This window comes from Embiotoca jacksoni, unplaced genomic scaffold (genome assembly GCF_022577435.1).
Source record: "Embiotoca jacksoni isolate LCO1_2020_lvr unplaced genomic scaffold, fEmbJac1.0.p SCAF_2, whole genome shotgun sequence".
Lineage (NCBI taxonomy): Eukaryota > Metazoa > Chordata > Actinopteri > Embiotocidae > Embiotoca > Embiotoca jacksoni.
The window spans coordinates 6496614-6521882 of record NW_027185340.1 but is presented as its reverse complement, the minus strand read 5'-3'; the positions used below and the strand labels follow the sequence as shown (position 1 = coordinate 6521882).

Sequence of the window (25269 nt, the reverse complement as noted above, 5' to 3'; positions counted from 1 at the left end):
AGGGTTTCATACTCCATCCAGTCTGGTGTAAATCCCTCCTCGTTTTGTTCAGCCTTTCTCATGCCAACCTGGTCTGAGACCTTTCTCCGTCGCCTTGTTGACATTAAAGAAGCGCCGTGCGGAGACATTTCCATTCAAGAAACTTGTTGACACAGTTATCAGACATCAAAGCGCCTCGTGTCATTTTGAAAAGGCCTTATGAGAGTAATGGAGATGTTAAAGGGCGTGTTGGCCCCAAATATCACAAAAAGGATGAAGAGGATATGAACACGCTTTGACTGAAAGGAGGGAGAGCATGATAAAAAAAAAACACTGAAATACATTCTCTAGAGAAGGAGGTGGGGGAGTGGGAAGAGGGGGGGGGGTGCTCGGCTCCATTTCCGCCTAAGAAGCGCAGAGTTAAAAGGTGGCCCCTGTACAAATGAAACTCAATTTCACGCCACATTATCCCTCCCTGTTCTCTTTCCTGGCTTTCATTTTCATTAAGACCAGAGACAATCATAAATTAATAATTACTGCCGAATGTCTAAGCGCAGGCCGCAGTCCTATAGCCCTCCTCGCGCCTCTGTGGTCTTCCATGTTCATGCTTGCAAAATGTTAATTTAGGTAATGTGGCCTGGCCCTTGTCAGATAAAACTGTTGTGTAGTTTCGCTAATACATAATGGTCTATCTGATTAGGTGACATTAGTCCTATCTATCAGACGATCAGCCTGCACCTTCCTAATGTCTCTCAACAGACTCAGGGCACCACGAGACGTGCACTATTACTGCTTTCACTAAACGGTCACCTCCTGGTCGTCGTGACGAGCGAGGAATTAGCTCAGGTGGGGTTAACAATGCAGCTGAAATTATGCTGGAGTATAAATACAACTTCACGTCGCTCTTGTGAAACTTTTTCCATCCTTTAAGTGTTAACATTTTTTTTTTTTTTTTCCCTTTTCTTTCAAGATCTGTCAGGCGACAACACAACAACACCAAATTGTGCAATGTGACATTAGGCGAACCAAAAGGAGGCGGGGTCATGCGGAATAATCACGTCTGGATGATGTCTTCATGAGCACGTCTCCACGTCAAGCCAAGTAAATAAAACACACCGCTCACACAGGCTTTCATTGCCTTGAATATACAATCAGCAATGTGCTCTCCACACTACAGTGAAGTGAAATGCAACAACACATCTATAATGCACATTTGGTATTTAAAGTCTTCGTGCCTCATGGTCATATTTGTACTGAATTTAATTTATTACAAAATGTGCAGTGATATGAAACATGTAGCTGCAGGGCCTCTGCTCTCAGACGCCACTGCAGGAAAAAAAAAAAAAAAGGCATCAGATAGAGAAATAAACAGAGTATCTGAGGAACAGCAGTGAGCGGCCCTCGTCTCACGAGCTCATTGGAGGTGAGCCGAGTGGATGTTTCACCAAAGAAGAAGGAACGATCGAGTCATTAAACGCACAAAGTGGACGTGATGTTAAGAGTTTCTTTCACTCCAGAGCGAGTTTAAGTTTGGAGTGGACCAGCGACAGTCAGCCTGAACTCCACGAGAAGCACGGTCTCATGATTGATTGCCCATTGTGTGTCATATTGTTCTTTCAAGGTTGATTGAAACTTTAACCTCATTTTTAATAACGAGAGGAAAAGCTTGAAATATTTCAGGGCCTTGAATTTTTACAATGCAGCATTGAATTATGCAGCAATCAGTCAATTATTCATCTGTGTGGCTGTGCTACGGCCACGCTTTAAAAAGCATGCAAAATGGGAACGGGCCAAGCATGCTGTGTCAACACATTTCACTCAGAATTGCTTACTCGAGAAATTTGTCTCTCAATGTCGATTTCATATTTTTCCTCCGTGCGTTTTAAGAGCTGTACCTGCTACAGTTGATCTGAAATGATCCCTGTAGATTACTATTGTGTCTCGAAAACAAAACAAAAAAACCAAATAAGGCCACTCAAGAAAAGTCAATAAAAATAAAGACAAATGGGTGAAAACATGTCAATTGCTCACAGCGTAGAAATGAGAAATAAATGCAGCGTGAATGTACCGACTTCAAAATGTCCTGACAGCTCTCTTAAAGCCTGAGTGTTTATATGAAATGGATATTATAATGCAGGACCCTTCAGCGTGTTCAACTGGTTACATACGTGTTGTTTATTTTATGGTCATATATTGTGAATTAGTGTCATACACGTAAAAGTACACATGAAATAATTTATTTACAGTGAGCTTGGTCACACCCTCATTTACATATTTTATCTAGGGTTAGCCTATGCATTTAAAAAAACACACACACAGACACACACACACACACTCACACATGCAGGTCAAAACGCACACACACACACACACACACACACACACTCGCATCTGCACTCAGTGAGAAGAAAAGAAAACAAGATATTCGCATCATTTGATTATGCATACATGTTTTTTTGTTTTTTTTTACTGCTATACAAAGCGAAGAACAATATGCTCATTCATGTTTCTACAGTACAGTATACCTGTATGTTGTTTTTTTTAGGCCGTACATAATACATAGAAAAAGGGTTAAGAGACCGAGGGCTGATTGTAAATGTCTCAAAAAACGAATACACCAAAAACACAACAAAGATTCAGAATCGCAAAGAAACCGGCTGCTTCCCCCCCCCCCTTCCCTCCCCCAGACACGTGTCTACGATGAGCGCCTCTGCGTTCGGCTGGCTCAGCTGCGATGATCTACACGTGCGTGCGTGTGCGTGCGTGTGTGTGTGTGCGCGTGAGCGGTATCTGTATCTGGAATGTTAAACGTCGCCGTCAAAAACCGGCACAGAGCAGCGTCCACGACACCTCAGGGGGGGGCAACATAGTTAACTCGCATGGTTTATCATCAACATGTTAACTTTATTTGAATTTGAAGTACAATGAAGAGATGATTCGAGAAGCTATATAAGTTATCAGTGACAACAGACCTAGACACTCCATTGAGAACCAAAAGAACAAACACATCGTGAACATGGGACCACTTCCTCCTCCGCCTCTCCTTGATTGTAACACATAAGGTCGAAACTGGTTTTGCAGTTGAAGGACTGACATCAGCTTATGTCTGGAGAATATACACGGGGGTGTTTCAGCAACAAGTCGAAAGTCTTTAGGGAAAGTGACAGGAAAATTAGAACTTAGGAGTATTTTTTTTTTTTTCCCTTTTCTCATCAGGTAACAATGAAACACTCTAAAAATGAAACAAAGTGTAAGTGTGTACGTTAAACGGGGATGTCAATAAATGGCGTTTCGTTTGGAAAAGTTGCATCATGACTGATTGTTTCTCAAGCTGACACGTGATAGTAATAATTTGACCGAATATTTTTTCTTTTTTAAAAAAAGCATTGAGAGGTGCTGATTTCTGAGTGTGTCTCATGACAAAAAATGTACAGTAAATTCCAAGAAATATTACCTCTGTTACAAAGATTACAGTACTATTTGACAGCAAAAGTCTTCATTTTGAAAGTGAAATGTTTGTTAATTATGTTTTCAAAATCATCCGGGCTCGAGTGAAGTCAACCCGAGTATTTGTTCAGCACAATATAGGATTTATTAAATATCATAATTCCAGGACAAACATTTACATGCCTGCATGCTTTCTCACCAAAATGGCAGCTATAGGAAAGAATGATGGCTCAGAGATAGAACAAAACAAAAACTGTAGGTTTATATAAATGGTGGTATTGTTTGCCTAATAGCTCTACTGCATACACAATACCTCTTAACGTTATATACACATACCTTATCAATCCACTCGGGTTCAATAGAGTGAGTTTTCCTATCATTATCATCAGATCTTGTATATACAACAAATGGTAAAAAGGAAACTTGATTGTATTATCATCTAATTTAGAAAACATGAAAATCACTCGTCTCTTTTGATGAACACATGGATAGATTCACATTTTCTTTCTTTTTTTTGTTTGTTTGTTTGTTTGTTGCCGTCGTTGTTGATGTTTTCCACAAGGTTCATCTCCATGTGTCGCTTTTAGCTTCTCAAAATTCAATTTGAAATACAAAACAAAAAACTTCAGTCGAATTTCTTTTTCGAAGCTTTTCTCGCTGGCTGAGATACAGTATAAAAATCTTCAGTGCTGTGAATTTCTGAGTTATTACCAACAATGTACCGCGGGTACATTTTTTTTACTGTGCTCAATATATATGTTTATCCTTCACATCAGCCAACCTCCTATGTCAAAACCTGCTTTTTCAAATTATTTCCCGTTGGCATCGGTGACGGAAAAAGACTCGTTACTCTACATTCAGACTCAACCTCCTCCAGCATTTTGGGTGAACACAGCATTTCCATTGAACTCCTGCAAGCAGCTTGACTTCTCTCCACTACTAAATCAGCCTGGATAAGGGCTCTTGAGAATCTTCATGGGTTTTCTTTTCTTTCTTTCTCTTTTTTTTTTTTTTTATTTATGAAATTTTTGTTTTATTTCCTCCAGCTCCTCACGGCCTTATCAGTACATCACTGTGGTTTTCAGGAACAGTCTTCCATCTGCAACAGAGGACACACAGGAGCCAAAGATTAGCCAACAGCGAACATCCTGCTGACGCAAATGCACTATTCAGGATGTGATTGTTGATGAAACGTAACTTTGAAATGTTGCCCCCAAGTCTTTTCGATTTCAACGGCGTTACTGTGAATTGATAAACTGATTTCAGGATAAGACAAAGTTAGCAGCCGTGACGAACGCGATTAAAGTACCACGTAGAGTCGCTCACTTCAAAAAACTTGGTGGAGTCGAGGAGGGGGAAGAAAAAAAAAAGAAAAGAAAAAGCGCCACAAATTCCAAGTGGTTTTATGTCTTTAAGATCATGTACAGTGCATCAGTCCGGATGTACAAACATAATTACACCGCCACATGCATATTTCATTACCAACAAAGCATACAATGTAAAAGCAGCTCTGATAACTGCACTCCAGGCATGAGAAGTGGATGCCACACATGTTTAAGACATCTCCACTGATATGCTTGTTTGAACACAATACTGCACTCACGATGTAAAGCGCTCTCTAAGTGACGTCTCCTGCATGGAAATGGTGTTTATTGAGAACGGCAGACATTCCTTTGCTGCGCTATCTGCAGACACCTCCAACCTAACGAGCTTTGTCCATTTCCAGCGAACACTCTTGTCTGAGTGTTCGCCTGAGCGAGCAGCGCTGCCTCCGCCGCTGAGCTGGTAAAAGCATCTGTTAGGCACCGCTCAGGAGCGTGTTTGACGTTTATTACCTCCACATTTCCTCTGCCGGCTGAACGCTACAGTAATGCCTTTAAGAAGCACACCTCTCTATGGCAGCACGCCTAAATAATTCAGCGTTAAAGAGAGACGCACACAAAGACATTTAGCAGCGCGAGTTGTTGGACATGACACGAGCCGGGCAGGACATCAGAGACGGCGCTCCACCGCTGGGCTGCAGAGTCATGGAGAACACACCTGGTTACGATGTCTTAAGAGTGCTTTTACCTCTGCTGGGAGCCATCTCAGCGTCAGGTTACTGTCTATAATTAAAGACACATTTTTTTTTTTTTATATATCAATTTATAATCAATACTCATTACATTATCAACAATTAATCAATTAGTCCTGTTCTCTTTTTTAAGCTGTGTTTTAATGTATTGAGCACAGAGAGTGGAGACAACAAAAGGGTGTTGTGTGTGTGTGTATACAGTGTGTGTGTATGTGTGTGTGTGTGTGTGTGTGTATACAGTGTGTGTGGGGGAGGGAGGTGGGGTGTACAAACACACAGGCTAATTACCCAGCGCTGCCGTAGGTCTCGAAGGCATTGCACTCTGGCTGCCTCTATTCAAGCAACAACCACTGAGTTCTGTGTAAAAGTCATTACAGCGATACCAAAGGAGAGCGACGGGGGTTGGCGAGAGGGAGGGGGGCGGGAGAGGGCTGGGCGGGGGGGGGGGGGGGGGGGGTAGTCGGGGGAGGGACGGCGACACCGGGAGAGTGCTGAGTGCTGGCCGGGGATGCACAACTTGACGCGCGCACATTGCACGCCTTTTCGTGACGGCAGCAGACAGAACATCACCTCCCTGCCCGCCTCACAGTTGGGAGCAATTCATCGGGGCGTTAATGACAACAAAGACGATTTGAGTGTTTGATGGCCGACAGGAGGAAGCTCGATATGGCAGCATTGTACTTCTTAAATTAGCGTTAAAACTTGGGAGGGTGCTCGGTGAGCAAATCTCACGGATTCCGATCATTGTGCAATCTTCGTGCAAATGTCGAAACATCTGCTTTACATACACGCCTAGAAAAACGGGTGACGTCCTGACACGCTGTTTTGTGAAAGGCTGTCTCATTAAAATATGTTAAAACTTTAGTATTTTTATATTCAAATCAAGATGAAAAGTTCATTAAAGAGAATAAATATTTCATTAGATGCTAAATAAAACAAAGGGAATTTTTTGGCTTCTCTCAGCATAAAATTCCTTTGAAAGATTAATTAATACATGTAAATTATGCAAATTATGCCCATGCAAATATTTTATGAAGACAATTAAGGGATCCATTAATTACAGTCTTTTTTGCTTCAGTGACATTCATTCATTTAATTTTAATTTCACTTTAACTGTTTTGATGTTTAATCTTGCAACAAAGAACTTTATCTCGGCGCACAGGGTCGTGTAAACTTGCCGAACACATCGAGTGGGAAGCGGCAGGGAACCAGAGGAGATACTGGGGGAAGATATTCGCATGTGCACCGTTGCCAGGCAGTAACTGGCGAGGTGCAGTCCCAGTAGCTCGCCTGCCTGTGAAAAGAGCCACGCTCCCTCTTGGACCCGATTCAAAACACTGTAAAAGCAATTAATAAACACAGACTGTGTTAATATCGCAGAATTAGAGAAGTGTGACAAAAGACAAATAGAAATAATTAGTTCTCTAAAATTATGCCCTCATTATTTTTTTTTCCCTCTCTCTCTCTCTCTCTCTCTCTCTCTCTCTGCCTCTCTGCCTCCACTCGCCTCCCCGAGTTTGGAGTTGAGAATATGCCCGCACATTTCTCTCGGCTTTCATGCGAGTGATAGGCTTGTTTTTTCCCCCCTTCTGCTTGTGCAATTTATCAACATCATTTTTTGCCATTCGAGGTTAATTATACAGCGAGGCTTTGCAGAGTAGAGTAGAGGAGACATGGGTGGCAGACAAATGCTTCTCTAATTGAACAAAACACAAAGTGCAGCCTGTTATTCGGTTTCCGCCTTCATTCCACTCTTCAAGGCGACGATCAGAGTGATTGAGAGACCGCAAAAAAAAAAATCATATGCTCCGTGCTCGTATCATGGTGCTCCTATTAGTGACGAGATAAAAGAATTCTGCTTCATTTCAACCTCCGCTGTACATTCAGGCGGTACAATGGCTGCTGTCCTTTAAAGAGTAAAGCTTTAACACATTTCATTTGATACGATCACACTACAAAGAACCAGCTCTTCATAAAAGTGTAAAATGTTAGGAATTAAAGGGGCTAAATATACTAATTTGGTATGAAATAGAGGGCTATAATTACTCTGTATCTGAGTTATCTTTGTGTTTAAATGATGACATATGGATTTCCTTTTTTTGGACTGTTTCAGATCCCTGCAGTGACTGAATGACATTTAATTAAGGAGGAGTCATCGTTTCTCTTAGTGGCGTTTCCTTATTTTTGCCCTTTCACAAAATATCACTTTAAGTAGACTAATCAAACATTAAAGAGTTAAAAGGGCCCCAACTTATTCTCTCGCATGCAAAGACGAAAATGTTCCACTTTTCACAGCAAATTACATGCAGCATTTTCCCGGATAAATTGGGACCTCTCCCACTGATAAGGGCGGTTCTCTGCAGGACGCAGCCGAGGCGTATTAAAGCAAGACGTTCGAGTAATAATGAGGATATTCAACCTCTGCAAGGTGTCTTGTATCTGCGTAAACACAGATAGCAGACAGTCTGCAGAGGTTATCGCCGGAGCGCCCTTCCCCAAACACATACTGCACCCCCAAGGCTAACAAACAAACAAACCATTAAAAATGTACAAGGCTTATTCATAAAATGGATTGATTTGCCCCGTTTATGACTATCAGAGGAGGGATTCCACTGCTTTTTGGTGGTTTTATGACTCATTAATGCTTCCTGAGTTGTAAATAAGGGACTTCTTCAGCCTTTCCTTGCCACCGTCTTGCTTAGTTGGCTCACTATTTTGCCTCCCATATTGTTGGCAAGTTTTGTCCTGACAAAGATATTTTTTTTTCCTAAAAGCATCAGAGCCACTAAAAGGCGAGTAAAAGAACAATATTATTCCTACACAAAACCAATGATCTTGACCTAGCGCTGTGGCCCAGATGGTGAGCTGGATGTCTGAACAGCAGGCACAGAAACACTAATGTTCATAAACTGAAGCAGTGTGTGTGTGTGTGTGTGTGTGTGTGTGTGTGTGTGTGTGTGTGTGTGTGTGTGTGTGTGTGTGTGTGTGTGTGTGTGAGGGAGAGCGAGAGCGAGAGCGAGAGAGTAGAGGGTGCAGAGAGAAAGAGAGCAAAAGTGAGAGCCAGAGAAAGAGAGAGATTTATTGTCTCATCTGAGCCCCTGTACCTTGTATTGTCCTTTCAGCATCTGTTCTTCCACTGCTGCGGTCACTCTCCATCTCAGGGGTCAGAGAGTCTGAGAGAAGAGAGGGATCACCACCGTTAAACATCCCTGACATCCACCTATCACACTGCCAGCTTCACAGCATCGCTCATTCAAAACAAGGGGACTAAGCCTTCAAGCTAGATCTCTGCTGCATTGGATGAATCTCTGTGATCATCAGCGATGAAATGAAAGACAATCCAAATCCTTGATTGAAGAATGATCTGCGAAACCAAGACCCTGCAGTCAATTGTTTGCTTGAAATGGTTAAAAAGGTAGTAAGATATATATGTGTCAAAAGTAAAACAGCAATAAAATTGAGTGTAAATAATCATGTTTAGATTTCCTAATTGCTCTAATAACTCCATAATGTGTACTGCTGGTTGCAGACCATTGAGCTGATGATGAAAGAATCAATAAAAATGAAGATTTGATGTGGCAGAGCTAGTGTATAAAACAGCTCTGCATTACTTGACTGACATATTAAAGTGAGTTTTTCCTTTGAATTTTATTATCGCATCCAGTTTTTGTGTATGAAACCTGAACTATGTGAGCGAGAGATGTCACATAAACATCAAACATCAATACCTGCACTTCGTTTCACTACTTGAGTTAATGTGTTTGGTCATTTTCTACCTGAACCTGAAAAATGTTGTAGATATGTATCACTTGAGTACACTCGTGACGTTACGGTACATTTTGACGTACTGCTACAGATACGGTACCCTGTGCACGTTGGAGCTAAAACAATTAGTCCAGTCATTAATTATTGATGGACAGTAAAGTGAATTAATTGGTAACTATTTTGATAATCGGAAATAATTGTTTCAGTGATTTCTCATCTTAAATGTGTATCGTTGTTAATAGATCATCCAAGACTTACTGGTATCAGCGCATGTGTTTGCTGATATGAAAACTTGAACAGAAAATAATGCAGAAAAGATGTTTGGCGTCGGTTAGAAAATGTTCTATTTGTGTTTATCTTGATATACAGTTATGTATAATTTTCATGTTCCCAGTGAAGTTTACTGTTTCCGTGCACTGATGTCCACGTGGACGATACACTGTAAAATATCCTGCTTCCGTTACATATGTTCACTACAGGAGTCCAACGTGTTTGATAACAACATGTGAGGGATCATTGCAAAAATAACCTCTGTTTATATGTGCTGTGTATATATAGAGAGAATACATTTTTAAAATTGCTACCGGGCCCCTAAAATCCAGCATCAGTCGGGCCCAATTTGTCAACTGAATATATTTGGGTTTGGGAATATTTGTTGGGCAAAACCAAACATTTGCCACTGAACTATTAATCACTCAAACTCAACGATTAATCAGTTAATCAACGGCATAACTGGCTGATTAAATGATAATGATAAATGAAAACATTCTATAGTTGTAGCACAAAGTTCTCAGGACATAATGAGAATAGAAAGGAAATGGGCTTTTTGACAATGGGAAAGCTGCAATTTAAACGAGATGAGATAAGCCGTGGTTCAAGATCGGAGATATGTCATTTTATTAACATTGTTTTAAGGGTAAAGTTATCTGTGACAGTATTTCCTTCACCTCCTGAAAAACTGAAATCATTGGTCCCTCTAGAAGCCGTGCCACATGGTGCTATGTAGAGTAACGGGGTCTCACTGTGGAGTGTCTGACCGTTGAGTGAGCGCATGCTGTCAGATGGCGAGGGCTGCTTCAGAGTCTGCTCGGCCTGCTCTCTCCTTTTGGATTCGTACTCCAGAGCTTCTTGGAGTTTCCTCTTGGCCTTTTTCTCCTTCTTCAGACGCTTCTGAATGATTGCTAAGATGAGGGAAAGACCACAGTGACAACATTTTTTTTTTTTTTTTAGCTCTGGGGCAAATTAGAGGAGCCAGATTTTTTTTTTTAAGTGAAATGTGATTACTGCCATATTCTAGCAGGAAAAGATAATAACCGTTTTTTTAAAATCCAGCGTGTTGTATTATAGAAAAATGAAATCAAGTAAAGCTAAATATTTCATAACATATAAAGATCTTCTTAAAAAATAAAACCTGAACAAATACTGACTGTGACTTAGCAAACTGCTAGAGGGAATTAAAGCTAACTGAAAAATTTAATGGGATATTTTTCATGAATTTCTCTCATTAAACATAAACGACGACTCTGATGCATTTTACATGAGACTCAGAGTGAATTTGTATTGAATGTGTATTTCCAATTATGTTAACTGACTATGAGCAGCAGAAGCAGAGCTACACGATCACTTTCTGTGCAACCAAAGAAGCACGCGGCGGCTTGTGTCCGCTTCGATCTGAAGCATTACACATACATGGAGAGCTGTGTACGTACATTCAAGAGCTTTCAGCTCTACATGAGCACAAGCCTGTGAAGTACTGAGTACACTTACAGGCGTGCACAACACACGCACGCGCGCGCGCACACACACACACACACACACACACACACACACGGTTGACAGTGCCAGGTAGTCGTCAGCGTGTACCTCTGTTCTTCTGCTCCATGGCGAGCTGCTTCTCCAGAGTCTCCCGGAGCTCCCTCTCTCTGAACAGCTCCATCTTCAGCTCCGTCTTCTCCAGCTGCACCTGCTTCTCCTGAGCCCGCGCGTTGTCAATTGCCACTTTGAGCAGGCCCTGCGCACGCACACACACACACACACACACACACACACACGCACACACATATTAATATATACACACAGAGATGTACAGGAAAAAATAAAAATAAAAGGGGGGGCAGGAGAGGGTGGAAGAGAGAGAGAGTGAGAGAGAGTGATGTGGGCTACTTAAGAGCTTCAAGATGAAGTGACAGCGAGCCACACCGAAAGTATGTCACAGCACTTCTTTGTGCTGCCCACAGTAGTGAAGCGGAGAACATGTCGGGCCACAAGCCGACTGCTGCTACGCGATTCCTTTCAGTCAGATCGCCACCTGAACTCCTCTTTTATCTGTGAACGTGTCATTATCCTTCAGCGCAACCGTCTTCCTCCACAGCTTCCACGGGACCGAGTTTCAGTGATGATACGTTTTCTCTAATAAAGACAGCTGATGTGAGAGTGCTGGACATGTCTGACCCCTTTTGGTCAGAGCTGTGAAATACAAGTGTTGAAAGACCTAACAATGTTGGAGCTGCTCAGACCCTAACAGGATAGAGAGGAGAGGTTTGCTTGATTGATTGTGGAGGAGAACACTGGTCTGCATCGCCACATTACAACTGAAGTACCTGCGATCAAAGCAGCAGTCTGTTTTATAAGATTTATAAAGTCAACATCAGCTTCTTTTCTCTCCATTTGAACGACCTGCGTTTTTATATTTCACAACTCTGCGGCTGACAATAGTCAAATAAAAACACAGTATCAGCCTCTTGTCTAGTCTTAAGATCCTCACACGGCACAGCAGGAATGAATAATATGAATGACAAGTATCTCATCATGTATCAATTACATTACTGCCATTCCAAACACACTCCTGACAGCCCCGAAAGATGCTGCGTTCTCGTGCGAAAGCTGGACGGCCATTTTCCTCACAATTATTCCCCATCCACATGCAATTATATCAAATGCACTGGGCTATAGCTTACTAATTGTTGCTTCTTCTAACCCCAATTTAGTCTAAGTTGCTTTATCTTAATTTTCTGCTTGGTTTCATTTTGTTGATTTGTATATAAATATTCAAAGCGAAGATCATTACCAAAGATGACTTAGAGGAGTGTTGGGAGCTCGCGACGGGTTTACTTTGCGGCTTTCTAATTACCGCGCGGAGCCAAAGGAGAAACGGGACTCTGACGCCAATGGTACAAGTGCAATGAGAAGGGCAGCAGTGTACACACATCATTACACTCAGACAGAAGGCAAATACATTCATCTTTCTGACTGAGGCTGTTTGAACTGAAGCCTAAATAGCACTCTGAGTAGATGGGTGTTAAGGTATGCACATTTACAGACTAAAGTGTATCTGTGGTCCTTGACGTAAAATGCAAGGAGGATGTGGATGACATCTATATTTGAACAGAAACTGAGCTCTTACATAGAACTTTAAAAGTCAGACGTACATAATCATCCCGGTATCATGCCACATGTTAAACACCCGTCAGTCCAGCAGAGGATACTGTCTCAGTGGCACATTTTGCCTCGTCCTGGTGTGACCATTGAGGTGCGTTATGTTTAGGCACCAAAAACCAAGTGGTTGGGTTTCGGAAAAGATCACGGTTTGGGTTGAATGTGACACAGTCGCAGTTTGGTTAGATTTAGACAGAAAAACTACGTATTTAGGATTGGGATTATAGATTGGGTAAAAATAAGTAATTTTGTGAACTGGTTCGTGAACTACCGCTCTGAAGCCTCGAGTTCGGATTCTGGTTGTTTTTGGTGCCAGAAGTGACCATATTTGGATGAGCAGCGGGGAAGTGAGCGTTGAATCTGATTGGGAACCAGAGGACACTATGCACCGCCCACCGATGGAAGAAACCTGACTCATGTACCGACTCTTGGACTTTAACACACTTCTCCCACGACCGTCTTGTGTTTGTCCTGTCCGATTACCCTCGACCTCCTCCCTGTATGAACTTTTTCACTCTTTTTACTTCGACACGTGACCGCCTTCTTCAATGGTCAAACGTACGTGACACTGACTCTGTGCCCTCTAGTGGGTTGAAGCGTGTATTACGGGCTTTGCCGTGACACCAGGAAAATATGGAAAGCCTTAAATCGTGCAGAAACCAGGGTTTTGTTATATTTCATTGCCCAACTGAGTCTTTAATCATATAAAGATCTGGCAAAGACGGGATTAAACATGTTAAAGAGATCGAAATGGCTTTTTGAAATTCTGAGACGAGCAAAAAAACACCTGCTTGGTTTTTTTCTTTGGCTGGAAATATGAGCTCTGTTCAGCGTTTTTACTGATGTAACCCTCATTGACAAAAAGTAGTTTGTTTGTTAGTGGATTTACCCGCTGTAAGCATGTCCACCTCTGTCACAGCTGCGGTGATGGTGCGGTCGACTAAAAGAAACTAAAGTGCACGGTTGACTTCACGGGCGCTACAGTTTCACAAACAACACCTTTCAACATTTAATGAGTGTGGATTTTTCCAGATTTCTTTAAGGTTGACATGGTGGAGGTCCTGCTACACAAGGTTCAAGCTGTTAACTATATAAACTGTGAGGGCATGCTGGAGTTACATAAGGGCACAGTTCAGCCAGTGGACCATACCTGTATGTTGGTGAGGAGAGTCTCTATTGATGACAAGCCGTCTGGGAAGAGGAATGGTGAGGGGAAGCCGGGAGGCAGGGTCTGTCCGGCGAATGACAACCGCTCGTAGCTGTCTCTCGCTGTCGGGGTACACATCGGGTTGTCCTCTGCAAAGAAAAATAATAACATAAAAAAACAGTTTGTTCAACCTGAAAACAAGATAGCTGGTCGAATGCATAAGTAGTTTTTGGCCAGGCTGACACATATTGACCCCAACCAGTAGCAATGACTGGGTGTGTATTGATCTCAAGTGGCCAATCCCGGCTCTCCCCACCCCTCAGAAATATGGCGGACTCAGTGGTCCCCGGGAGATTCCTTCGTATTGCTTCTTCTCAAGGCCTCAGCGTGGGGTTAAAAAATATCAACCGGCACATAAATCCAGCTTCCCCCATTCAAGAGATGTCATGCGGACTCCAAAATCAGAAGCAGCCTGGCAGTTTGACCCCAAAGGCTCGGGCTTCCTTTGTGTACGCACGCACGGGTGCCTGTCAAACCTAAGATGACATCATCCTCCATTCATCAACCGGCAGAAGGGTAGGGCCCTGCCATCTGCTGTCCAGCCTCTCTACCAGGCCTCAGAGGAGGAAAGAGGAGCAGGAGAGGGAGGGAGGGAGAGAAAGCAGGAGGCAGACCGGCAGACACACGTGCAGCCTGGTCAAACTAAAACAGTATGTCAGACACTGCCGTTTGCTGCCCCATCGCATCTGACACATGTTTTTGTCCGATGAGCTTTTATCAAGCCAATAATTTGTAAGTGCTACCATCTTGCAAGGGAGACAGTTTATCAAACACTTCCAATCCAAAAAGGTCTCCGCAGGAAGTCTCTGCCATCAGCTGTTTAATTGTTAATCTAATGAAAGAGGGGAAAGTTTTATTTGTAATGTGGAGCCCTGGCTGTGTTGTGCACAACACCTCTCTGCTCTCATCCAGTATTCATATCTGTTTATGTGGCAGGCTGAATCTTGTACAAACAGCGAGTAGAGCTGAACAGCCCTGCCTCTCCCTCCCATCAATATTCACCAGCGCCAGCCAAGTGCTGGGAACAGCTGGTCTTACATTAATTAGTTTAAAGTATTTATTTCACCCATCCTCAGAGCAGATTGAGCAAAAACATTGGAGATTATTTCAAGCATCTGCAAATGCCCTGGAAACATCTCGGCGCCAAAAGTCGAGTGTTAGGATTCACAGTTTAGGTTTGTAATTTGGAGAAGGCTTTTTTTGTTTTTTTTCTGTGTGGGGAAGATGGTGAAATATGCACCGCTGGTCCGTGGAGAGAGTAAACAACCTTTCTCCTTTTTCAGATGGAGTTCACTCCTGTTGATTAATTAGAATGGATGGTTGCCTAATGGATTAAAATTTGTTTATAATTTGACTTCATAAAAATAATGAATTGCCTACTTTTAAGAAGCCACTCCTGTGGTAATTCATTTTGTTTGGTGCAGTCCTGTGTGCGCTTTGAGGTGGGCGTCTGGGTGGAGATCTAAAATACACTCTCCTTATACAGTGGCACAACATGAAAGTCCCATTTTATCTCAATAAAATAACTAATCAAAGATCAAAAGCATTACAGTTGGCTCCAGCTCAGGCTGATATAGATGTATTGCATGCATTACATACATGCATCACCCACCTCCAATAAAATCACCATAACAACTAGGGACGTTAGTAGACCTCGGGGAAAGGTCTGCTGTTGTAGCTTTGTAATTGATTTGTACTGTAGGCACTTTGTCCCTTATTTAGTGTTGGCATTAATCATAAATCATTGCTTTAACAAACTCCGGCTTCCCACTCAGCAGGCCTCCCCTCCAACACAATGTTGGATCACAGAGAATATTTGATGGCTTTGTTGCAGGGGAAACAACCTGTCATGCTCTGGGAAAAGCAAACAGCATGTTTTGTTCGACAGACTCAAACTACCGTACAGCACCTCTTGTCAGATAACATTTCCACCAGGAGCTATGCATAAATACCGGCATTTAAAAAAAAGAAAATAAAAAAAGAAAAGAAAGGAAAGAAAAAAGAAATGGGAAGCTAATAGGTGACTAATTTAATCAATATAATCGAAACTGGCTTAATGAAACTCAAATGTAAATTCCAGTGGAACACGATCGAGATCTGTGGGTTTGTGTGCTTCTAATGTTCTGATGCCACCCCCCCCCCCTCCTCTTTCTCTCTGAGCCTGGCTGCAAATGCTGGCATGTGTTTGCATGTTTATTTCTCACCATCGCTCCAGAATCATTGACTTCAACTTAATTACAGTGACAGGCGTTGGAGTGATGGGGGCCGGTGGAATGGAGTACTCTGTTTCCAGGTGATATTTCTACACTAGCGAGGCTGCCAACAGCAGCTGTGACAGCCTCTTGTGCTTACCGTACGGTAAAGGTACAGTTAAGGCCCCGACTATGAAATACTGTGGAAAAACACTCGCAGGTCACCCCTGTCACAAATAACATTTCATGCACAACTGTTTCGGTGGATAATAGGAGCCACAAATAAAAATGGGGCGCTGTAAATACAATGCATTCTGAATGAAATGCCATAATTTAAAACAACGCCGCCCCCCTCACCTCCCCCCCTCTCTCTCTCTGTCCTCCTCCTCCTCCACCCTGCTCTCAATAGCTGCAGAGGGAGTCCTTGACAGTGTGCTAGCAATGATGAATCACCTATCCAGTTAATTTTCTCACTCCTCATGTGTTGTGCTGCTAAAACAGGGGCCCAGGAATTGACTTGACAAACTATGAATGTAAAAAATATCACTTGGAGGGATCTGGGCTTATCTCCAATTTACATGTTATTAGATTTGTGTTGCAAGCGGCACTTGGACCTAGCAAAGCTGAGGCAAAAAAGATGGGGCACATGATAACCAGAGATAAAACATGTCTAAAACCCACTTGAAAGCCTTTGAAATATTTGATGGAAAGTCACAGGGAGTGGAGAGAAGCAGAGGAAACTGGCCTGATTTAAAATGTGACAGACACACATTGCAATCTGTGGTAAATCTAGAAGAAACCTTGGGAAATTTAGCTGCAATCTCTGGATAAATAGCTGTAATTGACCTTGGGAGTTGAAAATGTGCCATATGTTTCTGGTTCCTGTGTTTGAAACTGGGTCCCTCAGGACATTTCAGCTGAGTACTCACACGAAGGCAGTGTGAGCTGGCGCAGAGGAAGATACAGAAAGACACACAAAGAGAGAGGGAGAGAGAGAGAGAGAGACGGCGAGGAAGAGGACGAGAAGGATGCCAGGAGTGAGAGATAGATGGCTGAAGACAGAAGACGGATGGATAGATAGGTGAGGTACGGTCTGAGGTAGAGGAGGCTGGAATAGAACGGGTGTACGGAGAATGAAAGAGTGACAGAGGGGGAGAGAGATAGGAGGGAGAGGGGTAAAGAGAGAGAGAGAGCAGAGGTACATTTGGCTGGCCAGTCAGTGTGATATATTGACAGGTGAAGCCTTTGTCCTTGCAAACCTGTGTTCCTCCCAGCAGGAGAACTGAATGCTAAACCTGGAGGTTGTCAGCAGAGCCAACACAAAGCAAGGCGCTGCTTTTCACTGCACAATTACATTTGATTTGACCTGCCAGGTCGGCGGAGAAACCAGCCTCCTTCAAATGGAGTCGTTATGACCTCTCGGACAGCCATTAGCAGCTAACACAGCATTATTCCACCTGCACTTAAAGCACTGGATTTGGAAAAAAACTTGTCAAGGGAAATATCTGTCTTGTGGTACAAATGCAGTGATGCAGAGCTTGGCAAAAAAAAAAGTAGTTGCATGCAATTTGAGCACTTGAAAAAAACATGAGCTGAGCTGATTTTGCAAATGATGTCTGCACTCTGAAGGGTCTCTCAGGCAAAAAAAAAAAAAAAAAAAAAAAAAAAAAAAAATCAACTTAAACTGTAAGATAGTTTCAAACAGGTACTATAGTGTGTCATATCCTGATTTTAATCACAGGAGATTTTCTGTTTCTCTGCACAGATGTATGTAAAAGCAGGTTTAAGTGTTACTATAGGTCGAAATGAACATATTTACCACATAAAATATGTCCATGATAGTTTATAATCCAACTATCAGAGGGTTAGTTTGACTTGCGGTCTCACTTTGCTTAAAGTAAGAGAACCTGCATGACCTACAAAAAGTGTGTGATGATCCATACGAGACAAATTCCTTTGGAATGACTATCACTTGCATGTGCTGTGCATATGTGTGTGTAATGTACTGAATACACTGAGGAAGGAGAAAACACTCAGATGTATGCAAACAAAAACACCCTCAAACACAGACACACTCATTACACACACACACACACACACACACACGCCGCACACACACACACACACACACACACACACACACACACACACACACACACACACACGCCGCACACACTAATGTGCCCTCATCACATTTAAGCTAATTTCCTTTTCATCACGGAGAGAGGAAAATGAGTGTTTGCCCCATCCCTGCTGGGGGACAAAGTCAAGAGCCCCGGTCGGTTTGGGCGAGATTAACAGGTAACATTTGGCTCCCACTCTCTTATCACAGCATGAAAATCAAACCGCGTGTTTTCCTCTATCGCTCTCTCTTTCTCCCCTCCCTAATGTTCCCTTCACTTAGAGATGAAATCGCTTGCTGCACAAACCCATTTGGAGAGAGGAGAGAAGGTGAGTGGGATAATCAGGCTGGCCACTGGGCCGTGTTTCCTAAATGCTCTCCAAAACATTACTGTGCACAGGCATAAAATTAGCACCGGGGACCTTAAAATGTTGACATTTAGCATGACTTTTTGGAGAGTGACACCCTCATATTTTCTTGTAGGATATCATTAAATTTCAACTGCCCTATGGCTGCGCCTTTCCATTAATAACCAATTCAGTGTGTCACTTCTCCCTCTCGCTCACTCTCTCTCTTGCCACCTTTTTAAAGTAATGAGTCCATTGCTTTGCCTTAATAAATTGAATCGTATTCTCAAGGCCATATGAAGATAGAGCCACAGATGGACAGGCTGCATGGAGGAAATAACCATAAATCCTTTACTGTCAGAGAGGCGGTCTGAGGTGACAAAAGAAGACAATCGCAAACCTCAATTGGGATCAAACCGAGATCACAAAAGACACAATGAAAGGCTCGTTCTGTCTGTCTTTCCCTAGCGTGGATAAAAAAGTATTTATTATTGCTTTCATAGCTGATGCTCGCTAATGATTATACATGAGAATCACGCACAGAGATTAGAATGAATTGTCCACAATTGTCTGGAGTGCACATTATGCATAACACCACCGCAGCAGTGAAAATGAAGAACTACAAATTGTACTTTTGCCTAAACAGCGTAGATTACAATATCATGGTGCAATTAAAAACAATTAGGACAGATTTTTATCATTTGTTTAACTGCAAGCTTGGAAAAAGAGGGAGAGAGAGAAAAAAAAAAGAGAGAAAGAGAGAGACAGAGAAATGGAAACAGAGCGAGCAAGAGGCAAGGGAGCAGAATTCGTGTTGACTTCCATTCAGGAGGAAGATATCTTGTCTTTTTATGCGGCCCATGTCATATTTATTGCATAAAGGTCAGAGTGTTCATTTGTTCAAAGTCAGCGTTTTCCCTCTCTCCTCTCCTCCATGTAATAAATGCAGGGGCTATGTCATTATCGGACCTCTGAGGATTACAGGCTTGGCTGACTGTGATGACTGCATAAAAGCATACAGGACTTTTGTTTCTGCCAGCGCACACCTTCAAATGAGCTCTTAAAGAGCACAGCAGTGGAGACAAAATGGCATTTTGTAGAGACGATCACAGTCGGGATGGGACCGAGCAGAGAGAGGCGACTCGGTTAAGGTTAGAGATCACGTGACCTTAGTTTTAAGGAGGGTAGGGCGAAGTCTGGAGGAGTGAAATAAACTTGTGGCTCAGGAGAGGAAACGACAGAGAGGCAGAGTATAATAGATTTCCGTAATTCACCTATTGACTATGAGCCCAAACTGTCGAGAAGATAATACTTGGAGAAGGACATTATTGTGAGGTACTTTGAAGGTGTTTAGATTGCCTTTGCATATTGACCTCCGTTGTCCAGGTCCAGGTTTATTGACAGAAGAATCCCAGAGATTAAATTGGCCTCAACTATTGATTGGCTATTTTGCCTGAATCATTCCCATTTCAGAGGGGGATCATTTGTACTGTACACCCCACTAATCTGTCTGACCCACTAATCATCAAGCCATTTATTTCCCACTCTTTGTTTAGTTCTCCTTTGTTTAGCATTTATTAATTCATTAGAGCAACTTCTCATGCAGCTTAACTTAGACAGTGACTGGGGAGTCCTGTTTCTCCCCGATAGCAATGTGCATTCCAGCAAAATGTGCCACCGAATATGCACCCAACATCACAATACACATGCCAATTACATATTGATAATTAAGCATTCAAACAAACAAACAGAGAGGAAATCCCCCATAATCACCAGGTTTTAATAGAACAAGTATTAGCTTGGTGTGGTTGGCCAGATAGCCTGCTGCTAGATCAGAGCTTCGCTGGGTTCGGGAGTGGGGAGTGGGGAGTGGGGAGTGGAGGGTAGGAGGGGGGGAAGACACATTGGTGTCATTGCCTGGCATTGCAATCCTACAGGGAGACGCTGTGTCGTTCTGTTGCTGCCGAACGAGTGGCGACGATGGCTGGCGCTAATCCAAACTGGATATACTGAGCTGCTTTTAAATGAAGATGAAAGAACAAAAGAGGAAATGGGAAATGTAAACTTTAAAAAGCCTGGCTTATAGGAGCCCTTGCTCTTTGGCTGCCTGGTGTAGAAACTCAAAAACTGATGCAAATCCATTAGTAGTCCTGTTTTCACAGTTATAAAAATACTTAAGGGATTTTAACAGTAGCAACGTGTTAAACGTGTGGAAATCTGTTTGGATAACATTATTCATAACACTGGCTTTGCGCCGTGTGAATTAATAACACTTCATTTACAGACGGAAGAAAGCTGGCATGGTATTTCCAGTTAAAGAGATTAATTTTTAAAGACCTAATTGACAGGCTGGGGTTAGGCAGGATAAGCAACAGACTATAAGGCTGCAGCTGCAAAGTCAAGGTGACTGGAATACTCACAGAAAGGCTTTCAAAAAGCAGAATAGAGAGTAGAGAGGGAGGGAGTGAAGAGAATTAGTCCTCAAGCACTTTTCCCTCCGCCCCCTATTCTTCCTCTCTTTATTAGGAATGATTTACTTTCTCAGTGAAAGGATATAAAAGCTCAAGTATAGCAGTGTAATTATCGCAGAGTGAAAATTTAAAGGTTTGACTCACAATGTCCTCAAGTCAGCGAGCAGACTGCCAGACGATAAGAGTGACTGTGTTCAACGCTCGGCATCCAATTGGTTGTGTTTTATGGGCTTTGCCAAGGAAGAGCACACAAACAGCACTCGGCTCTGCAAGTCTGTAAACATGATGGACTGTGGCAAAGTACTAGGGCTGGTGTTTACCTTGGCAGAGCCTGGCCCTGGCATGTCGGCAGCATCACTTAATTACTGTTTACATGTAAATATTAAATTATACAAACAACCCCGCAGAATGTCTCCAAAACTACAGAAATACATATTCAGGGTCAACCTTATCTGTCTGCAACAGTTGCCACTGCTCGAATACGAATCGTTTTGAATCGCAAATTTGCAGCATTGTACATAATCTTCATAATTGTTTAATGCTGTTGTCCAAGGGCATTCAGGTAAATATGTTCCCATAATCTGCATAACAGCAGATGCTCAGATATGTAAAACGCACCTTGTGTTCTCAGAGAGAAAGAACAAAAAAAAAAAAAAAAAAACAATTGAAAAAAAAAAAAGAAAAAGAAGAGAAGGTTATTGTTGAAAACAGTTTCATCAGGATGAAAGACCGTGAGCATTAATGTCTCCAGTCAAGAGTGATAGATGATTGCTTTGATTACAGACCTGTTTTCCTGACAGTCCGGAGCAAGCACATATAGTAAAGCACTGGTGCCTACTGTGCATCTCTGGTATGGCTGAGTAAAGCACTTGTTCATTTGCAGTGAAGGGTAACATGAAACAGGCCTCAGCCTTCTGATGGACAGGGAGATTTCACCTTCGCCAGTGAATGATAATGCATTATTAAATTTGCCTCTCTGCTCACTAGATACACTTAGCTGACCACAGCATATTTATCTCCCCATCCGAGGCTCACGTCTTGGCAGGAGAAAGCATTCTGTCACTTTTGAGGCATTTCAAAGATTAAAAAGAACCTCTCTCTTTTCAACGTCCCTAAAAGCATCCCCCCTTTTCAGTGAAATGTGATTAGCAGGAGATGGTGTCACGCAATGGAACATTCATGAGGGGGAGAACAAATATCCAAATGAACTCCCATGTCCTCGAGGAATAGCCCCTCTCTGCACCATCAGCAATCTCTCTCACATGGGCCGGGGAAATTTGATTGATCCTCTATTGAATTATTTTTTTGCACTCTTTCATTTCAACAGGACGCACTGACAAGTTGTTTGATCATAAAGCATTATTGTCTGCCAAGTCACATTTCAGGGTTGTGATGGCTAATGATCTTGCCTCCTGACTTAGGGAAAAGTCAGGTAGTCAGCATGTGTTTGAAGCTCGCAATGCCAAGGACATCGGGAGGACTGAACAAAACACTATGCATTAAAGTCAGAAAGATGAAGAGAAGGCGCTTACACTGAACATATCCAACTTTTAATGATACTGTACAGAGATACCATCAATGTCAGTGAAATATTTACATCGCAAAAAGAGCGCACGAAACTGATGCCCAAACTTTTGCCCGACCCAAAGTCCCTTAACTGCCTTTTTATCATTGCAAATGCTTATGCAAAGAAGGAGAAGAACAAAGACTACAAAGGCTGGAAATCACTTTTTTGTCTTTTTCATCTTTTTTTTTCCAGGCTCTCAACATGAGCCCATCAGCGTCCACAGGTCCTTGCCCAAAGCAGCTGCATGGTAATGGACTGTGATACCGCTTACCTGCTCTAACCTCATCATTCACAACTTTAAACTGCAGACAGTGCACCAGCCCCGTGATCATCAACTGGACATCCAAGCTAAAAACACTGACAAAGAAAAGGCGTGGCAACTCGCCGTCGTCCACTGTGGCCACGCCGGTGCGCCGATGCATCAGCGACTGCTCGCTTGATAGCAGGTATAAAAGGATGCACCTCTAGGTGACATAATACACCGCAGGCCTCCATTTGTGCTTGAGAGGACATTATGAGTGCATCTCCTGTTGTGTCAACAAGTATATATAACATTTACCAGGGAAGTGCAAATATCATATTACCAATGATTCACCCGCTTTTAAAATATGGTTTACAGAATCACTTTACATAGCGTAGTTGCCTCTGACTGTCCTGTCAGGCATTTTAGCTCAGCATGAAATAGATGTGTCATGTCTAACTGCATTGGGAGGGCTGATGTATAGTGCTGAGATTTGTTGTTGGCAAAATGCTTAAACTGCCATGTGTTTTCTTTAACGGAGAACTCTTGTACTTCAACATACATGCTGTACATATGGCTTGTGTTTCAAACACCTTTTCCCTAAGGAAATAAAAATGATATCCACCGTTTGATGTCCAAAGTGAGTTTACAGCCAAAAGCTTCCGTACCTTTCAAATTCCCCCTTGTTTGTCAGCTACCTGCTGTTTCACGAGACAGAGGCTTGTCGGAAGCTATCGCCACAGACTTTCTGTTTGAAGCACTTCAATTAGTCACATGTGAGATAACACTTAGCTTTCTACTAGCCTTTTTTTCCCCCCTCACACATCATCTAATCTCCCTTTTTTCTCAGGCAAAATTTGGACAAAATATAATCAAGTTCAAACAACAGCCCCATGCCCCCCCCCCGCAAAAAAAACACACACAAAAAAGTACCATCTGGCTACTCTGCACTGGGTGACACAACTTTGGAAAATGTCTTTTTTATACGACAACAAACAGCCTTTGTCCTTCATCACCAGAGATGACATGAAAAAGACGAGACATGTTCATAGGATATAAGTGATGAGACATTATAGTGTCTGTCTCTGAGGTGTCTGGCTATTTAAATAGTCTCCATATGAGCTGGGGCCCTGCATCCTTCCTGCTGCACCCACTGCGCTCTCTTCTAAGAGTGCATTGCAAGAGATTAATTTAATGCTCTGCCAGGATCATAAAGATCAAACAAGTGGAGAGATATCATTAAACCATTGGAATGTTATCTCATTTATCTAAACAAACTGATGCGATGAACAAGCCTAATTAAAAAGCTCACCATAAACAAAGCTTCGGATGGTGAGGCCTCTCCCCTCTTTAACAATGGAACACATTTATTTTATTAATCTAATGCATCGTGTATCATATCATTACAGTTCAATATATCTATCATTAATTTTATTCCCTTCACTTAAAGCTTTTATTGGAATTACTTTGGTTATTAGTTGGTTCTAATGTATTGGTTACCTCTGTATCTGGCTGCTACAATCTCTCTTATCTCGCTGCATAAACCTGTGCATGTTATTCAAATTGCCTCATTTATTATGATAGCTTCCTCATGTAAATTGTGCTGACTGCTCGCCCTTGCACAGTCCTCATTAGACTAATGAAAACCTTCAAACGAAAAAACTAAACAACCTGCCAAATAAAGGTCTGGGGTTATTATGAAAATTACAACTGTGGGAGCCGGGAGAAGCTCTCTTCATTAATTCATGCTCAGCAAATTGGTAACTAATTTAGTTGCACTCCTCTGCATTAATGGGTTATTTTATAAAAATGTTTTCCACAGCCCGAGACCTCTGGTGCACACACTGGAGAGCTCAGAATCCTAATCAAGTCCAGTGACATATTAGGAATTGACAATCTCAAAGATAATACAGCGCGTGTTTGTGCGTAGGTCAACTGCTTAGAACTGGCGTGGATTGCCGGGTCATTTGCTTTCTCCTCTAATATTGCCAAGAAATTAGAGTCATTTGTGTTGATTATCTGAGTATGGAGGAGGCACTTCAGCTAAGAAGTGTGATTTCTATGACTGAGGAAACATTCGGCTGATTTATGGATGTGGATACACGCTAAAAACCATCTCCTTCCTTTGTTTGCATTGTTTGTGTAAACCTCTTACAGACTTCAACGCACACGCACACACACACACACACACACACACACACACACACACACACACACACGTGAATATGCAGTTAGACGGTTTGTGACCCATAAATTCAGCTCATGATCCTGCTAATTATTACTATTCACTGCTTCACACCCTGTGAGTGAAGGTCTAACACTGATCTCCACGTCAGTCTAGCCAACAGGGAACATACAGCTCAATGATTTCCATAGTGGTTTTAATATCATTATCAGCCTCACCCCAGCCTGCATCACCCGG

General features: G+C 42.3%; 1 protein-coding gene across 2 annotated transcripts in view; it reads right to left on the bottom strand.

Moving 5' to 3' along the window:
• Positions 1–2200: 2200 nt before the first annotated feature.
• dachd (dachshund d) overlaps positions 2201–25269 on the bottom strand; it is a 94592-nt gene continuing 71523 nt past the window's right edge. Inside the window, exons 7-12 of one of the 2 annotated variants that reach the window (XM_069154269.1) lie at positions 13851–13996; positions 11129–11276; positions 10303–10446; positions 8605–8673; positions 5497–5531; positions 2201–4525 (exon numbers count right to left, since the gene is read on the bottom strand). In XM_069154269.1, coding sequence (XP_069010370.1) covers positions 4508–4525; positions 5497–5531; positions 8605–8673; positions 10303–10446; positions 11129–11276; positions 13851–13996 — 560 coding nt within the window. In that variant the 3' untranslated portion in view covers positions 2201–4507. The remainder of the gene's footprint in view (positions 4526–5496; positions 5532–8604; positions 8674–10302; positions 10447–11128; positions 11277–13850; positions 13997–25269) is intronic. The other variant, XM_069154270.1, reaches the window with a different exon arrangement.